The sequence below is a fragment of the Pyxicephalus adspersus genome, chromosome 10 (genome assembly GCF_032062135.1).
Source record: "Pyxicephalus adspersus chromosome 10, UCB_Pads_2.0, whole genome shotgun sequence".
NCBI lineage: Eukaryota > Metazoa > Chordata > Amphibia > Anura > Pyxicephalidae > Pyxicephalus > Pyxicephalus adspersus.
In genome coordinates this window covers 1,340,745-1,358,877 of record NC_092867.1, presented here as the reverse complement: position 1 = coordinate 1,358,877, position 18,133 = coordinate 1,340,745, and the positions used below count along the sequence as shown (strand labels likewise).

The window sequence follows — 18,133 nt, the reverse complement described above, 5'->3', positions numbered from 1 at the left end:
TGTAGGTTGGTTGCACAACAAGAGATGTTAGCAATTACGCGGTTTCCAAGTTCTCTTGCATTATTTATTTGTGCATGGATGCATCATTGCAGTTCAGCAATCCTTTTTCTTTAGATAGGTTTTTAACCAGGCTCAGTGCATGAAAAAAGTGCACAGTACATTCACTTTTGTGCACTGTAGTACTCTTGAAGGGCAGAGGCATTTATTTATGCTGCATGGGTGCCATTCTCAATAAATAACCATGCATCATGACTGCACACACCTAGGTGTGAATCCAGAATATATCATCAGATGGAATGAATGGTTTCCTATGATGTGAGCAGTAGGATGAAGAAAATTATGATTGAGTACAAAGCTATGAGCAATCATGCATGAGTAGTGACGATCACATGGTACATGCATGTTAGCTTTCACCATGGGGAGCAATGTGTTCCATCACTGCATATTGGTAACACGCATGATGTCATGTCAATCATCCTGAATAAGCTTCTATTTCATTTCTGTTCACATTTGAGTGCTGTGGTTCATTACAATGCACATATGCTGCAGTGCAATGGGTGCATTCACAATTAATGACACTACAATGCATTGGTGTGAAAGAGTTGCTTTGTAGTAATGTGCAGCACAACACATTCATCTGCAGCCAAAAGACAAAATTCACACATGCATGTTTTTTGGGTGTGCAGCTCATTGCTCTGCCATGCAGTACAATGCACTTCCAAGATGCATTGGGATGAAATAATGAAAATAAGGAGGATCTGAATATTGCAATATATGTGAATAGGCCGTTGGGTGCTGTAGTGCAGTGCTAAATAATTTAAACACTAAAACAGGTAACACACCTTCACCACCGCACAGCACAATCCAATTGTTGGGTGCCAAACTTTAAAAAGGGCAAAAAAGGGTCATCTTCCATTAAAACTAATTAGGATACTTTGTTGCAAAGTGTTATACCCAATGGACTGCATGCTTCTGGATCCTAACAACCTAGACAGAGCTGCTATTACTGCTTCCTTCAACTGATTTCTTGCATTTAGGTTCCTCCAACCACCTGTGGCTCCATACCAGCTAACTGGATCAAACCACTTACTAGAAAAACAGGGGAGGAAGGTATTTAACCTTTATTATCATACTCTCCTTGTTTCCATTAAAGCAACATTCTATTAAAGAAAAGCTGAATTTTTTATATACAAAATGATCTTGATAAAATAATTGATGGAATGAGTTGATCTTCCCCAGGAGATAATGGAACATTCCACAGAAGCTCTGCAAAGAAAAGAAGAAACAAGAGTTTAGGAGAAAATTGAAAAAGGAAAAAAAAAAGAGAAGAGTGATAGACAAGAAGAGGAATGGAGGCAGAAGAAGTTCATGTGAAAGAGGGAGACAAACCTTGTCCACTGGGTAATAAATTAAATGTCTAATTATCTGCTTCATTACCAGCAATAACCTGACTCTGCTGGGAGACGCGGTCATTGAAGGGATAAAGGGTAATAAGAAGCTATTAATTTAATAATAACCCAATGAGGCGGCCCATCAAAGCTCAGCACGTTCCCTTATTAATCCCAATATTGTGCAATGCCTGGAAAGTCAACACTTTATTATTAGTAGAGGAATTCCAGGCTAATTAAAAAATTAAAGCAATGAGTAGAATAGGAACAGGTTTATGATTGTTATAATTATGTGCTATTGTTGGGTTCCGCTGGTCCTTTGTGAACATTTGGGATTAGGTTATTTTACAAAGAATTGTGGTGTTTTGTTCTGTGCATTGAGGTAATTTGTTTTAAATGGTCTGCTAGCACACAGGAACAGATCACCAACAGCAATATTGTACAACACCATGCATTACAATGTGCTGCTTGGTGTGCCATGCAATGTGCATGTTACTGCAATATTGTACAATACCATGCATTATAATGTGTTACTTGGGGTGCCATGCAATGTGCATGTTACTGCAATGCACAAAAATGGCAAAGGTGTGTTTTTATCTTTGTATAAGGTCAGAACTGCTTTTTTCCCATTTTGATTGGATTGGGGAAGGGTAAAGAACTGTCAGTCCTGTTCATTTTTGGTCCCATTGTAGCACATTGTAATGCATGGTGTTGTACAATATTGCTGTATCATGAACATTTATTTTGTGTCCCCAGATCTTGCTTTACTGGAGACACAGGAGGAAATAATACAGAATTTCCATGTCTCCACAAAAAAGTGACACCATTAAGATTTCCCTACTTGTCCTGCACTAGTGACAAGATTTTCAGTCTTTCAGGGACTGTTTGTTGCTGTAATTCCAAGTCTGTGCCCATTATAAGGGGTTGCTGTTATCCCTACATTGAGTACTTGGTTCTTCACATCTGCTGTGTCCATTATAAGGGGGTTCCCGGGTCTTAACACCCAATGTGCCCGGTTTCAGAGCTCCCACCATTCCTGTGCTTAGTTCTTGGGTCTGCACACCTGTGCACATTATGAAGGGCTTCCCCCATCCCACTATTTTATATGAAGTCTTATTAGCATTATGCATTCTGTAAATACAACACATTTCCATGCTTCTTTCAAGCAATCCACCTGCTGCATTTTTTTTTCAATTAAGCCCATTTGATGATGTCCTGTACTGCAGGTGCATTGGCAGGTTCTGTACAGGTGTGTTTGAGGTGACGTTCTTTAATAATTAAATGTCACTTTTGAGTGGACTGGCCCTGTTTAAAGCAATATTTGTGTGTTGTCAATGCATCAGCAGACCTGCAGTGATTTCACATATGCGGTAACACGACACATGGTCACACACACATGTGAATTGTGTTGCCATTTTTACAGATGATACCCCCAACATACAGGTAGAGTTGGTACCATCAGACCTACATTTGAGTGTGCCTATGGCTTCTGCTATTCCTTTTTCTGTATTTGCAGCCTTTCCAAAATGAACCGGCTGCCCAAATGCAACACACATTACCATGTATTCAGGAATGCAATTCTAAATAGTTTGCCATGTGTTACTGCTAATGCAATATATAGGGGATGTGGATCAATCCCAGAGTTTGAGTTCTATTCCATGGTGGGTTTACTGTTCCTATTTCCCTGTATCAATATGGAAACTTTACAAGATTTTATCTTTTGAGCAAATATTTTTGTACAATAAAAGCAATTTTGGGTGCAGCATATTCTTGGAACATTTGTTATCCTGCAACCTATCCAAAGCAACATTTGCCGAATGTTTTATATACCAAATCTCCAATCATTTCAGGAAAAGGCCAACAGCAGAAGAAACGCAGTGACAACTTGTTTTCTCCCTGCTGCCCTAATGAAGCCCTATGACAAAATAAAACCTGACCACAGTACAAGAGAGGACAAAGCTGTCTCGTGTTCAGCTATAAATCAGTCTTAGAGCTGCACATTTAAAAGAGGCCCTGGGCAAAGATGAAGTGGGTACCCCAAATGCATCATTCCCTGCAGCCCTGCCATTGTGCCGGGTAGGTCCTTGGATAAAGTGGGTGGCCCTTGGCTCAGGTTGCCCTACCCTAAAACCAGCTCTGTGCAGGCACTGAGTGGCGAACACACAATAACACTATTTCATAGGCTTTGTAGAACAAGAGGGACCATGTCTTGTGTCTGTCTGATTATGTCACCAATTTGCTTGACCGCTGTAATATTATATCAATTGTCGCATGTACAATAGCAGCCATAACACAGTAGTACATGCGTTGTGGTGCAGTGCATTGACAAAAACTCTGCAGGGTCTTTTTTCATGTATAATTGTTGTCCACAAAGACAATTTTGCTAAAATATTGGAAACAAGCAGTGGTGGCATTTTTGAAGGAATTGCAGTTGTTGTGTGGTTGTAGTCCATTATGTTCTGCCTATTATCTGCTTCTAAGGCTTGAATAGGAAAGCTTACTTAGCAGTTTGTAAGTGATTTTAGGTGTTATAAGTGCATTTTAGAAGCTTTGGAGCGGGAGAAGTATAAGTTATGTGGTTTTATACCAGACAGCAGGATGGCTCAGTGGTTGGCACTCTGGCCTTTGCGCTGTTGGGTCCCAGGTTTGAATCTTGGCCAGGACAGTATCTGCATGGAGTTTGCAGGTTCCCCCTGTGTCTGTGTGCGTTTCCTCCGGGTACTCTGGTTTCCTCCCACATTCCAAAAACATGCTGTTATGTTAATTGGCTTCCCCCAAAATTGACTTTAGACTGTACTATTGACATATGACTATGGTTTAGATATTAGATTGTGAGCTAATTACATGACTATGGACTTTGTACAGCGCTGTGTAATATGTTGGCGCTATTTAAATACTGTGAAATAATAATAACACCTTTCCTTTAAATGCTTCCGGGTGCTTAGTGTAATAAAATAGGGCGAAAGGTAACTTCACTGCATATCAGCCATGCATGTGAGAGAACCCTGAAGGTTAATGTTCACTGCCACCTTTTCCTATGGTTAGGGTACCGGTTGGCTTTGAAAACCACCGTGTTAGTACTCAGTGATGTTTTTGAAGACCCCTTTAATGGACTGGAATGGCCAAACTTACTGTAATATATAGTATGTAAAGCGAAGGGCTTTTTCTCATTGCCTTGAGAATAGGTTGGTGCATTTTGCCTGGTTTCAAAACAGTGGTTCAATGCATGATCAGGGCGGCCCCAACACTATTCGGTGTTCTCCCCAGACCCTTTTAGCTGGGTGCACCATTCAGCACTTCTCAATACCCAACTGGCTGTTTTTGGGTGGTTACTGAAGAACTGGGTCACAATACAGGGGCTGCCACCACCTACAGCTTCTTGTTTAAAAAATTCTGTTATTTCTGTTGTTCCAGTGACAATATTTTGGATTTTCTATTATTAGTGAAGGATGAATATCCACAGCAGAACGTTCCAACCCTTGGACATTGTATCCAAAAATAAAAAAGCAAAAAGTTTTGGCTGGGTATGTGTTTCTGTATCACCTAATATCTCTAAATATCCCTTTCATATCATTCCCCCTCTTTAGTTTCCAAGGAGGAACCCTCTCTACTGTGCACAGAGCAGGAAAGCGAAGAACAGACCCCTGAATATAATACAGTGATTGTGTCCGGACCGAATGATGACCTGGATACTTCTGACCCAACAGAGTTCATCATTAACCCGCCAGAGAACCAAATACCCGATAATTCTCAGTGCCAACTGAATTTACTGACTGTTTGTGGGCCCTTGCCTGACCAATCGGGGGGATGTTACAACACCTACAGTGCAGAGACCCCCCAGGGCCCGGGGTTCTTCAGTGCTGGGGGACAGTTCCAGCCCGTAAACTTAAAAATGGTGGGTGCCTTCCAACAAGCTGAGCCTATGCCACGACGATCTGCCCGCTGTGCTTCTTCCTGCCGTGTGCCAGCCTATATATATGACACAGGACAAGATGGAGGAAGTCAGAGGTTGAAGAGTCAGGCTGAAAACATGGATGAGGTGACGGCTCCTAGCCGGAAGAAGAGTCGAACCCTTTACAACATTGGTAAGGATTTGTCTTTATGGTGTTTGTGCCTGAATACTTCTAGAAACAACTCCAACCTTTACTCAAATATTAACCTAAAGTTGTCCACTATCGCTGGAAATAATAATCCAAAATGTGTAAAAGGTAGAGGGTTCCCTTTAGTTATTTGGTGCCAACCCCTAGGTGATTATAGAAGAGTAAAACCAGCTTCAAATACCATAAGGGGTAGGTATGGATAAAACCAGGAGAGGTTTATGGCAAATACATAACCAATTAATGAAAAAGTAATCAACACGAGTGTCAGGTAGACAACTAGCACGTCTAAAATCTTAAATGATCCCATAAGGGGCAAGGTTACAGTCCAGACAACATTGGTAATAGAAAAAGGGTCAGTCTCAGGACCCGACGCGTTTTACTATATGGCTTCTTCAGGGGAGATGGAGACAAGGGTAGCTAGTGATGTGCCCAGAAGAATCAAGAACAATGCCGAGAAACTACTTATCTCGGTGCTGCTTTGTTGCAAATGTACACAGTGTGTCTTCTATTTACCCTGCTCCATCTCTCTCCATATGCTCTGATTTCCTGACAGTATTACTATGTACTATAGGTAAATCTGTGACACATTTTTCCTTCAGTCAAGCAGCTTGTTCTTGATTGTTCTGGGCACATTACCAGCTACCCCCATCTTAACCTACCTTGAAGAAGCCAAAAGGCGAAACGCGTTGGGTCCTGCGACTGACCCTTTTTTCTGTTTTATGTTATCTGGACTGTAATCTCGTCCCTTAAGGAATCATTGAAGATTTTTGATGTGCTAGTTGAACCGTGTCTAGCCCATACATTGTTTATTTTTTCATGTACCATATTTTTCGCCCTATAAGACGCTCCGGAATATAAAACGCACCCAATTTTAAAGGAGGAAAATCTAGAAAAAAAAGATTCTGAAAGATTATTCCCCTTCTGATCACTCATGTGCCTTCAAATTCCCTTTCTGATCACTCTGTGTCATTCAAAATTCCTTTCTGATCACTCTGTGTCATTCAAAATTCCTTTCTGATCATTCTGTCCTTCAAATTCCCCTTCTGATGACTCTGTGCTTTTTTTCCACTGTACGGCAGTTAGGACAGGGAACAGCAGGTGGCGCTGTGCCGACTTCTTTCGCTCTGCTTTACAGACAGGAGAAGACACGTGCTGCTGCCAGAGACACACGCAGGATCGGGTATCGGGTGAGTATATTATTTTAATTATTTTATCACACCTTTGTTGTATAGGACGCACTAACTTTTCCCCCCCAGTTTTGGGGAAGAAAAAGTGCGTCTTTTACTGCAAAAAATACGGTATGTATGTAGATATAAAATCCATATTTATAGCTTCCACAATGATGGAAGGAAAGTCCACATTTTGTCCTATACATAGCAAAAATGCTAACAGGTAGACATCTCCAAATCTAGAAGACTGGCAACATCCAGTGGCTTTTGCTAAGCTTGTCTGACAATGGGGATCAGGGAAATTACAACTTTATTTACCAGAAATGTTATTCAAAATTGGACACGTTTCATAATTTTGGTAAAATCTGATATTTTGTTTACCAGGAAAAGTGTTTTTTTGGTGAATGTTAATTATTGGCCGAACATTGAATGTACCCATTTATTCTTTATAAAAAAATCTTTTGTTCTAGACCAACTGCAGGAATTGGAGCGGCTGTTCATGGAAGATCATTATCCAGACAGTGAAAAGAGGAAAGAGATTGCAGAGATTATCGGGGTGACGCCACAAAGGATTATGGTATGTTCTGTTTTTTTTTCTTGTAGGAAGGACCGGGTCACCACCGCCAGCAGTTGTGTGAGAGAGAGGAACAAACAAAGTTTTAAACAGCAGAGATTGGCTGCTCTAAGACCATGGTGGTGAAGGGTTGGACCTGAATGGCCATAAACCATAAAAAAATGTCCACACTGACCAGAGATTTATGGAAGAATATACCTGGAGAAACTGTTTTCAACAAAATTTCCTGCAGGATAGTCATAAGACTACACAGCGTTTCATTACATTTAATGGCTATAATGAGTATTATGGGAAAGAATTCGATGGTGGCAACTGTAACCAATAACTGCTTTATCAAGCAGTTAGTCAGTGTTGCTCATTTCTTTGTTCTCTATTAATTTTTTATTTCAGGTTTGGTTCCAAAACCGGCGGGCCAAATGGCGCAAAGTGGAAAAAACGTCCCTTAAAGGTGGAAAAAAGATGAATTCTTCAATGCCTTCAGTTCCTCGACCTGAGAACGTAGGCTTTGGTTCTGCCTCCTCTGTGCAAGTGCAACCAGAAGCCATGTCCTACACGGTTCCGTCAGTCCATCATGCCTATGGATCAATACCGGGTGTGAGAAACGGGTGAGAAGGCTCATGGATCCATTTGTTTTGTTAAACTGGAGTACCCCCAATCTGTAGACTTTTATATGTTCATAGAATGAGTTCACCTCGTCAACCTACTTAAAAGGTGTCAAAAGACCTAGTAAAGATTTGAAGCCAATAAATTCCCCATTGAAACCTTTGTTCATCAGAGTTCCTGGATGCCCCAATGCATTTGTGAAGGCTCCCTCTCTCCATGTTGGGTTTCCAGTTTTATGTATATTGTAGTAAATTTGGCAAGTGGTGGCTTGCAACATTTGGTTCTATTCCAGCCCAGTGTAGAGTTCTTTTCCTAGAAGGCTTCATCATATATTAATGGAGAACTTTAATATCTTCCTACAATCCTTTATCAATGAGTATTGACAGTACTGTGTCTTCCTCTCTCTTCCAATCTTCTACCTGCAGGATGTCTGTTCTTCCAGGAAATCTTATTCACAGATCTCACTCGGTGGATGTTTCTCAACACAGCACCTCCTGTAGTTCAAACAGCAGCAGTTCAGGTCAGTCCAGGGACCCCACTACTCCAATTATATGGCGTGGGGGCTTTATGTTGTCAATAATGGAGAAACTGAATGCTTTTATTTCTGTCCAAAGCTCCGTGCGTTGGGGTTCCAGATTAGAGAGCTCAAAATGCAAATCCTAAACTCTGAACGCAGGGTGTTTTAGTTTCTACCCTTACACTATGTATGTATGATCAGGGTACAAATACTGAATATCCACTATTCTGAGATCGTATGATGATCATTGGAGATGCTCATCGAGAAGCAAAAAAAATGACTTTTGTAAGCAAATAGCAAAATACAAATAGCATTGTAAATGGACCAATCGAACTCCGTGACTGGATAGTTTGATTGGATCATTGGAAGTCTGTGCAACTTGCATGCAAAAGTCCCATTTTTATTTTCATTCCATTGACCATTTCTAGTCATCAATTATTTTTCATTGTAATTTTCTGGTGTATAGAAGAAGAGACAATCAGACGCCTTCCCCCTCAGCCATGTTCTATACATGGCACCCAATGTTGTCTTTATAATAAAATCTTTAAAAATGTTAACATTTCTTTTCAGTGTCTAGTTTAGGGTCCCCTGGAACCATCTGTCTGCCGCCATCCCAGGAATATCCTCCTACGTTCCATAGCCCTCCACCGCTGCGGCGTGTTGGCCTGCCTATGTCCATGAACTTTAACCCCAGCAGTCACATGGTTCCACTGATGCTGGATACTCCGGAGAGTGCCTGTACCCCATCTACATCTACTGATGGCAATATGTTCTCCTACAATATGCAAGAGTATGTCCGTGTGTCTGTCTATTCCTTCACTTTATCAGTACGGACCATTGAGATAACTCCCACAATAAGGCTTCCATGAGCTGAAATCCTATTCATTGCATTGAAGTAGATATAAACCCGAACATATAAATTACAAAAAAAAAATCTAATAATATAATTGGCAGCTATCCTTATAGTTATATGTGGTAATCTTAACATGAAGGGTCTTGAAAATGCCATGAAGTCTTGCTGGAGTGCATGTAGATAAAAGAGTGCTCTGGTGCCTTTGCGGAAAAAAAATAAATGGAAGGTCTGCTTCCACTGGCCTGGTTTCTTTTTCTAAACCTGCCATATGTGGGTGTAAAAAAAAGTCCCTGTAAAGGGTAAATTTAGAATTATGCTAGCCTTACCCCCATCTTCTCATGAGATGTCACCGTCCCTCAAAGGTGAGTCCTCTGGAAAGCAGAGCAGGTGGGAAGACACTCCAGTCCATTGCAAGAGCGTCTTTTCAGAAGGTTTTGCCGTTCTGCATTTCATGGAACTCTACCGGAAAGATGGTGCTGCAATGTGGAAGGAATGGGTGAAATTTACCTTTATACTTTCCTGCCCTACTCTATACCACCCCACCCCACTCTACCCTACCCTAACTTTTCCTATACATCCCTCCCCTTTACCACCCCACTCTACCCTACCTTACCCTATGCTGTCATACCATTTACCCTACCTTATCCTATAACATCCTACCCTACATTATGCTTTCCTATCCTGCCCTATCCTTTCCTTTCCCTAACATATTCTGTCTTACCCTACATATAGTAGGTGATTTGGTTGGCGGGGGACCTGGCCACCATTAGTTGCCCCACTATTTTAATGGAACACTTTTAAAGTACAATAAGCTCATATAAAGGTGGTAAAGGTGTCCACATTAAGTGTCAATGAGGTGTTTTATATTTCATAAGGTTCTTATCACCACTATCTCCCCACAGATCCCCAATGGCAGAGAATATGGGGGCACCTATGAGGTTTGGCCCTCCTTACTATCACCAGAATAACCAGGTGGGTCACTACCAGATGCTCCAGTATACACAGTACCACAGGGTTCCGATACACAGCCTTACCCCAACCTCTCCAGAGGATACAGCCTTTCTCCCCATGCCAGCCAATAACCAGGGAGTTATAACCTATGGAAGTTCGGGAACATTCCTGCAGGGTCGACCAGGAGGACATTTTATACTTCAACCAGGCACAGGTATGGACTGGGGGAGCTAAATCCAAACCTTGATAGTATAAAAAGTTTAAGTTGTACTTTTTTAGGTATATGTATTTTCAGACAGTTTAATGTTTTTATTAATATTATTATTAGTAATATATTCTGTTATGCTTTAGTTACTTTTCTGACTGGACTATAACTTTTTCTGACTTTGTGGTTAAGCTTCACCAACCACCATTCCACTGTCTTATGAAGGTGCAATGCTGCCCAATGTGGTAGCAATTGGACAATCAGCTAACCAGGTGTAAAGAAGAAATCAAAATGTGCACAAAAACTAAAATTTCATATATAGCATTATCTATCAACAGCATTTATCCAGCAGTGTAATGGCCCAGTGGTCCAGCTCTTACCCTTTAGTTTTTCCATGTCTTTAAACAAATGCAGCCACAGTCAATGTCATGACAAATGTCAAGTAATGATAGAATATTTTTGTAGCTGTCTGCACCTTCTATATACAAAAACCACACACCCTTCTTCTACAAATGTCACAAGAATAAGGAATCGGGGGAAATCTTTGCTTTGGGTTCATAGACATGAAATAGAAGTCAGTGGTAGATTGGTTTGTGAGTGGTACTGTTGGGTTGGTGAGAATTGGTATTGATTTTTGCATATATATGTAGATATAATTGGATGCAAGTGCACCGGGCCTTTAGTGAAGTCTTTAATGATTGTTGTAAAGAACATTGGTACCCTATAGTGTGATTTCCATGCCATATTTTATACAGAATAATATTCCTTCCCCAGATATATTATTTCTTCATCCTATTCCTCCATACTGTGCAGCTAAAATCAGTCACTATCAGTATTTTCCAAAAATTCATATTCATGACAAAATGCTGCTTTTGCTTTTCCTCGATGTATTTACTTATGTGATATGAAAAGTTCTCAAAACATAAGGTGCTCTGGTCTACACATTTACCTTTTCAATTTTACTAAATTGGTTAATAAGTGTATGGCCTTAAAGTGAACCTGTCTTGTAAGAAAGGGTTTTTTTCTTTGGAAATGCTAGTTGCTTGAATAATATGCTCATCAACTTGTTTTAAATCTCACCTGAGGTCAAATAAATGGATATGGCGGTGTTTCTTGACTTTTTTTTATCATGGGGGAACCCTTGAATGAACTTGTGGGTCTTCAAGGGCCCCTTCTAAAATTACTATATCCACAGATCACAATACATTAGTTTGATGGTCAGTGAGAAGAGTTCCTCTTACACTGCTGGCCATTGGGAAGAATGTCACCCTTACAGATAGCCAAAAAATCGTTAGTGTCAGGTAAACCGACCTGAGATGTGAAAAACTGCTCATTGCTCAAGGAACCCCCAGCAACCTCTGAAGGAATTGTGCGTGGTGTTACAGACATTGTGCTTGGTGTCTCGGATATCTCGTTATCTCTGTGTCTGGGTATGTAGTTTAATAGTAAACAGAGCAGGACTACTAAACTTAGGAATGTAATGGACCCAGGCACCTTCTCTGCAATGCATTACTAAGTTGATGGGTGTGGCTGTTACTCAGCTATGTCAGCACAGACTACTGCAGTGATTGAAGCCTTCAAAAAAGGGGATTTTTAGCAAAGTTTAAAACTTTTTGTAGGTTTTGATACTTCAAATCACTGAAATGAATCGACTATAAATATCAAGATAGTTTGATAGTTCCTCCATGGTGATTTTAGGTATTGAAAAACGCAATGCTTTTGTCCTAGCACCATGTTGTGCAGTTCTTACCACATCATGCAAGTCATAGGCGTGCCAATGATTTCAGACAGTTGTCAGCCTTCCTTAACCTTTTACCACTTGTGAAGCCATTGAAATAATTGTTAGAGCTCAGGAAACTCCTGCTAAAGCCAGTAATTACAGAATAACCTTATAAATTGGTGGCCAATAGAAAGAATGCCACCCTTACAATGGTGGCTGGATTACATCTTTATAGACAAATGATATCATTAGTCATGCAGCTGGCTCTATCAAGTGGTGTCAGTCCTGGAACTAGTATTAGGAGGTCAATCAGCTACATTTTGAGACCATTTGAGCAACCTTTTAGTCCATAAGCCAGCTAGTGTCAACCTTTTTACTCCTGAGGAACCCCTAAAATAAAAGTAAGGTCTCAGGGAACCCCTGCTTTGTGGTCAGAAAAGAAATTGTCCTTCCAAATCTGTGGCCGATGGAAAGAATACCTGCCTTACACGAATGGCTAATTACCACCTTCATAGACAACTAAAAATGTAACTGGAGTCATGCAGCTGGCTCTACCTAGTAGTGCTGACCTCAGAACTAGGCAGACATCATCAAATGGGAGGTCAATTGGCCACAGCTTGAGAAACCTCTAGTAATTTTTGGAGAAACCATGGGGTTCCACAGAATACTGGTAGATAATTGCTGCTCTAGAGTATGATCTTCAGTCCAGGTGTGCCACCCATGGAAGCAAAGTTGGAGTCCTACAGTCCAAGTGTGACCTAGTAAACTTTGAGGAAACCCAGGAAATCCCTGAAAATGTATTTAGGGTTGGTGGGAAGAATGCACACCCATTAAGGAGATTTATGGTAAAGAATGATCAGATGGCTAAAAGATTGCCAATGTCACAAAACCTGGAAATAGCTAGGCACCACCAGATTGCGGTTCCTCATATTGTAGGTGATGAGAGGGGCTACGAACTCCTATTAGACCTTAAGCCAGCTAATGTCAACCTTTTGTCAGGTCTAGGGGAACCCCTGCTTTGTGGTCAAGAAGGAGAACAGCCTCCCAAATCTGTGGCCGATATTAAGAATACCCCCCTTATACAAGTGACTAATTACCGCCTTCATAGACAACTAAAAGTGTAATTGGAGCCATACAGCTGGCTCAACCAATAAGTGTTGACCCAAAACCAAGCAGGCATCATCAAATGGGAGGTCAATTGGCTACAGCTTGAAAAACCTCTAGTAAATTTTGGAGAAACCCTGGGATTTCCGCAGAATCCTGTTTGAGAAGGGCTAAAGGTCATATTTAAGAGAATCCAAAGTGTGATACCCGTGGAAGTAAAGTTGGAGAACACACTAAAGCACAAGGTGTAGCAAAAAGTAAAGTGAATGTGGCATTGCATTTTGTAGGTGATGAGAGGTGCTAGGCACTCTTTTTAGGCCTTAAGCCAGCCAGCATCAATTTTCAATCCTGAGGAACCCTTTAAGTAAATGTTAGGACTCGGGGGAACCCCTGCTTTGTGGTCAGAAGACAAAATGGCCTCCCAAATCTGTGGCTGATGGAAAGAATACCTGCCTAGCATAAGTGGCTAATTACCACATTCATAGACAACTAAAAGTGTAATTGGAGTCATGTAGCTGGTGCTACCAAGTAGTATTGACCCCAAAAACTGGGCAGTCATCATCAAATGGGAGGTCAGTCAGCCACAGAACCCTAGTTGAGAATTGCTGCTCTAGAGTATGATCTTCGGTCCAAGTGTTCCACCCATGGGAGCAAAGTTGGAGAATAGTTCTACAGCACCAAGCAGAGCAAAATGTAAAGTGAATGTGGCATGGCATATTGTAGGTGATGGGAAGTGCTAAGCACTCATATTGGGTCTCAATCCAACCTTTCCCAACATTTTCACCCCTAAAAAACCCTTAAAATAAATGTCCAATTAATTCATTGGGTGTTGGTGGGAAGAATGACCCCCATTGTGGGGATTTGGGGGAAAGAATGACCTTAACAGTATTGGTCCAGACAACTAAAAGATCACCAATGTCATACTACAGATGTCCTCAAACCTGGAACTAACTAGGCACCACCAGATTGGAGGTCACTCAGGGGTTCCTTGAACTTTGGCTAACAACCAATAAAGGAGCCCTGCCCTACGCTATAATGTATTTTTTATATCTGCTGAGCAGAACATGGACATATCTGGTGTAACCAATTATTTTTAAGCATCCTGAAAACGCAATGCCTGAGATATCTTCTCTTTCGTCACATCTCCATAGGTGGTCCAGCATATCACTCCTCTCAGTGGAACGATATGTACGTACAAAATGCCCCATTCCAGTGCCCCCGCCCTCAGATGGGGGGAACACACACTATTCCAGAGCAACCCCAGTGCCCGCAACCTGGGCCTCGAATAACACAACACCAGCAGGAGCCAACACCAACTGCCCAGCCCACCACCACTGAGACAGCTGAGAGCACTGAACGTGAGTTCCATTTTGTATTTTCTAAAGAGGGTGCAGAAATGTCCACTTTTGTCCTGAAAGAGACACGGAGGTCTTAAATACATCCGTGAAACTTTAATAGCCCCCCCCCCCCATGCCTGCTTCCTGTCAAAGAACCTCGAGTTGGAACATTAAAAGTGCACAACTTGTCCTGTTTTGCCTTCAGACTCTCTCTATTTCCTATTGAAATACCAAATACCTCTTCCTATCAAACGGGAGGGGGGGGGGGATATGTCACTCTGATGACTTAGGTGTGAAAATATAGACTTGAGTTATTGAGCTCTGTAAATTGAAACACACTAGCCTGAGGCATCACCTCCACCTACAAATGTATATAAACCATGCAACATTTCCTATTTTCTGAACAAATGACCTCTTCAGTTGGTATTATTTTGACTTTTTTTCTTTTATATTATTTTTAATATAAAGAATAATGTACCAATTTTTTTTTCTCCAGCTGACCCGAAAGATTCTACAAGCTCTATATGATTATATTCACCAGACCAGATTTAAAGGTTTCCTTCAGGCACGGAGAACTGACAACAGAAGCAGGCTTGGGGAAAAAGTCAGTGGCCCATATGGATAAAATGGACAAAAATATATTTTTGTGTTGTTTATTTAGTTGTAGGATGTATTTGTTGTGTTTGTCTGGAGAAAATCTAAAAATATATATATTCATGGAAGATGGCTTAATAAAGTATTGACTTGTTTGATTAGTGAAGGTGATTGTTTGTTTTGATTCTTTTTCTTTATTGTATTATTGTTTAATATTTTATAAAAAATGTGTTTTCATCAAAAACATAAATGGTACCCTAAATTGTAAGGTACATATTGGTCATGCTCTTATTGGCTAGTGGTTGTTACAATGGGATGAAGCCCCTATGATGCCATGGGGTGACTTTATTGTACCCCAGGGTTCATTCACCCTTCAGGTCAGTTACCACTGGCACCAATGATCTTTTTGGATATCTGTAAGGGTGTCATTCTTCCCAATGGTCAAAATTGTGTAGTAGGCCCTGTCCTTCTTTCGCATTTCCATCTGACCAGTATGTCCATTGCAGATACAGGGATACAAAGTACATTGTTACTTTTGTATGCACTTTGTTTCAGTCATCTGCAGACTTGGACTACATTCATATGGAACAGTGGTTCCCGGGTAACTAGCTAGCCATTTGCCAGCCTCAAATGCTATGAATCATTTAAATATTGGCCCCTCGTTCCCTAAAAGAGGTCGGGGGTAAGACCCTATGTGTAGTTTGAACAAATTCTTAGTTGAGATGAGTTTTTCAAGTTAGGCAAATTTCAAATTCCATTTTCCAAGTTAGGCATCTGGGAGCATTTTTCACATGGACTTTGCTCAAGAGGTCTACATAAGCGGTTTCAACCTTGAAATAACTCTCACAGTCACACTCGGGATAGGTAATCCTATGGAAGTAATAGTAAATACAGTGCTTACCTGATCCCCCTGCGCCCCACGCCATCCATCGGCGCGATCTCCATCTTCTTCTCTCCTCCTCCGGCCGGCTTCTGCATCCGATGAGTCACCGGTAAGTTCCCGATGACATCGGTGCGTGTGTACATTGCCGGCCGGGCCGGGTGGGAAATTCAAAATCCATTTGTATTGGATTCAATACAAAATAACTGTATTGAATGCAATACATTGGATTTATATGTATAAAAGCAGTACATTGTTTTCAAGAACATTTATTTTATAGTATATGAATTAGTATGGGTATTTTTTTTTAAATAAAATTTTTTTTTTTAAATAAATAGATTTTTTAATTTATCCAATTTATTATTCTTACAGGATTTTGTGTTTCAAACTTTATTATACTCATACTATTATCATGTATAAAACCGCAAAGAAATGAACCGCTAGGGAGGTTAATGATGACCAGGGTTTTGGGGCAGTTGATAAACCACAACGATCCTGTGATGAACAAAAATGCCAAACTGTTAGGCAGAAGGAATGAGCTCCGATCTCCCATCCCCCTTCCAACACAGGGGCCGCCATCTTCCTTCTTTTTTTCTTCCTAATGTTGATCCTTAGCCACCTTAATTGCCGTATCAGCAGTGATGTAATTCCCATGCAAGCACAAATGAATGAGTTCCCAGCATGTGCATTGGAAGCTGGAATTGCCAGGTTTCCTTGCAAACCAATGCTAATTGCATGATGCATGCGCAGCAATATTCGACAGCTGGACGGCGATCAGACAGGTAAAAACAGTTATTGCAGATGAGACCTCACCTGTTCCTTTCTGCAATACCCACCTGTCTGAATCGCCAATGTTAAACATAGAATTTTAGTTTCATTTTAAAGTATCCTGGAGGGGGAATCAGGTCCTGAACCACACTAAATAAGTAATTGACAATGGTTCCCTTGGAAGCCATGACGGTTGCGCATGTATGGGTGTTGTAGAGGATACATAGCATCTAGAGCAGTGGTCGCCAACCAGTGGTCTGTGAGAAAATTTTGGTGGTCCACGGAAAAATATGGACACTATTTGCAATTTTTATGTTTTATTAATATTAAAACAAAAATAATATTCCTATAAATTCTTATATTCTGAATGACAATTTTCTCCTTTATATTGCACTAAATTCACGAACTGTACAAAACAAGAGAGGCGCAACGTGACGTCAGTGTAGTATAAAAATTGTATGAGGCAACGGTTACCGCGCCGTTCGCTTCAGTATTGTTTCCACCATTACAACAGTCACCCCGCTCCGCCAATAGCGATTCTCATCTGATTGTTTTATTTGTTTAATTCTCAGAGGATCTTTTAGGTAAGTATGACCTTGTATGTATGTTGTGTATTTGCTTTACCTGTTTTATTTAATGGCATCAAATAGTTTGATAATTATCATTTCTTGTTTGGTCTTAGAATGAAAAAAACTCATAATGAGGGAGAAAAAGCAAACAAATATTTTACATTTCTAGTAATACCAAAGATAATGAAACTAATGATAATAGTACCAATAGTAATACTTCAATATGTATTTTTGTTTAATTACTTTTTACATTTATTTTCCCTTAAATTTGTTTGCCTAGCCTAGATAATAATATTTAGTATAGAGGAAGAAAAATACTACTAGGGCTGAAATAAAATACATATATTTTATTACAACTACCTGCCTAACAAAGCCTGCCTTTTCTACCTATATATCTAATAATACTTTACTTATTTGTGAGCTGATCAATGAATCAGAGCCTCCACTGTCCTCGTCAGGCACCATTAGGAAGATCATTTTATATATATTATATATATATATATATTATTTATATATATACAATTACAAATGTATTTATCTTTATAAAAAATTATGAATTTAGTGGTCTGTGAGGTCCCAAAGGTTGGCGACCGCTGTTCTAGAGTAAATAAATAATAATAATATTAATTTAAAAACACACTTTATTCACTTTTTATTCACTTTTATTCCTTCCTTATGGGTTTCAATGCAGCAAAAGTTGTCGAAACATTGAATTTTCCTTATTTTTGGTGAACTCTTTGAATTTCGGGCCATCACATGTTGCAGTATTTGTGTGTTGCGTCCCCCGTTAAGTGACACGTA

The 18,133-nt window shown here is 40.3% G+C and overlaps 1 protein-coding gene across 2 annotated transcripts; it reads left to right on the top strand.

Annotated features, from left to right (window-relative positions):
* The first annotated feature begins 871 nt into the window (after positions 1-871).
* LOC140339411 (homeobox protein NOBOX-like) lies at positions 872-15,273 on the top strand. 2 transcript variants are annotated; one of them, XM_072424113.1, is made up of 9 exons: positions 872-1,401; positions 4,976-5,473; positions 7,128-7,234; positions 7,622-7,836; positions 8,260-8,354; positions 8,922-9,141; positions 10,107-10,369; positions 14,336-14,542; positions 15,018-15,273. In XM_072424113.1, the coding sequence occupies exons 1-9, from the start codon at positions 1,350-1,352 to the stop codon at positions 15,047-15,049; spliced, it is 1,689 nt and encodes a 562-aa protein (XP_072280214.1). In that variant the 5' UTR covers positions 872-1,349; the 3' UTR covers positions 15,050-15,273. The 2 variants fall into 2 exon arrangements, with proteins under 2 accessions (XP_072280214.1, XP_072280215.1); XM_072424114.1 differs by lacking the exon at positions 14,336-14,542.
* The last annotated feature ends 2,860 nt before the right edge of the window (positions 15,274-18,133 follow it).

Excerpts from the sequence above, each read along its gene's own strand:
- LOC140339411 (XM_072424113.1), top strand. The coding sequence starts at position 1,350 with ATGGAGGCAGAAGAAGTTCATGTGAAAGAGGGAGACAAACCTTGTCCA. Across the intron at positions 8,355-8,921 it reads TTCAAACAGCAGCAGTTCAG|TGTCTAGTTTAGGGTCCCCT; the intron begins GTCAGTCCAGGG and ends ATTTCTTTTCAG. Across the intron at positions 10,370-14,335 it reads TATACTTCAACCAGGCACAG|GTGGTCCAGCATATCACTCC; the intron begins GTATGGACTGGG and ends ACATCTCCATAG.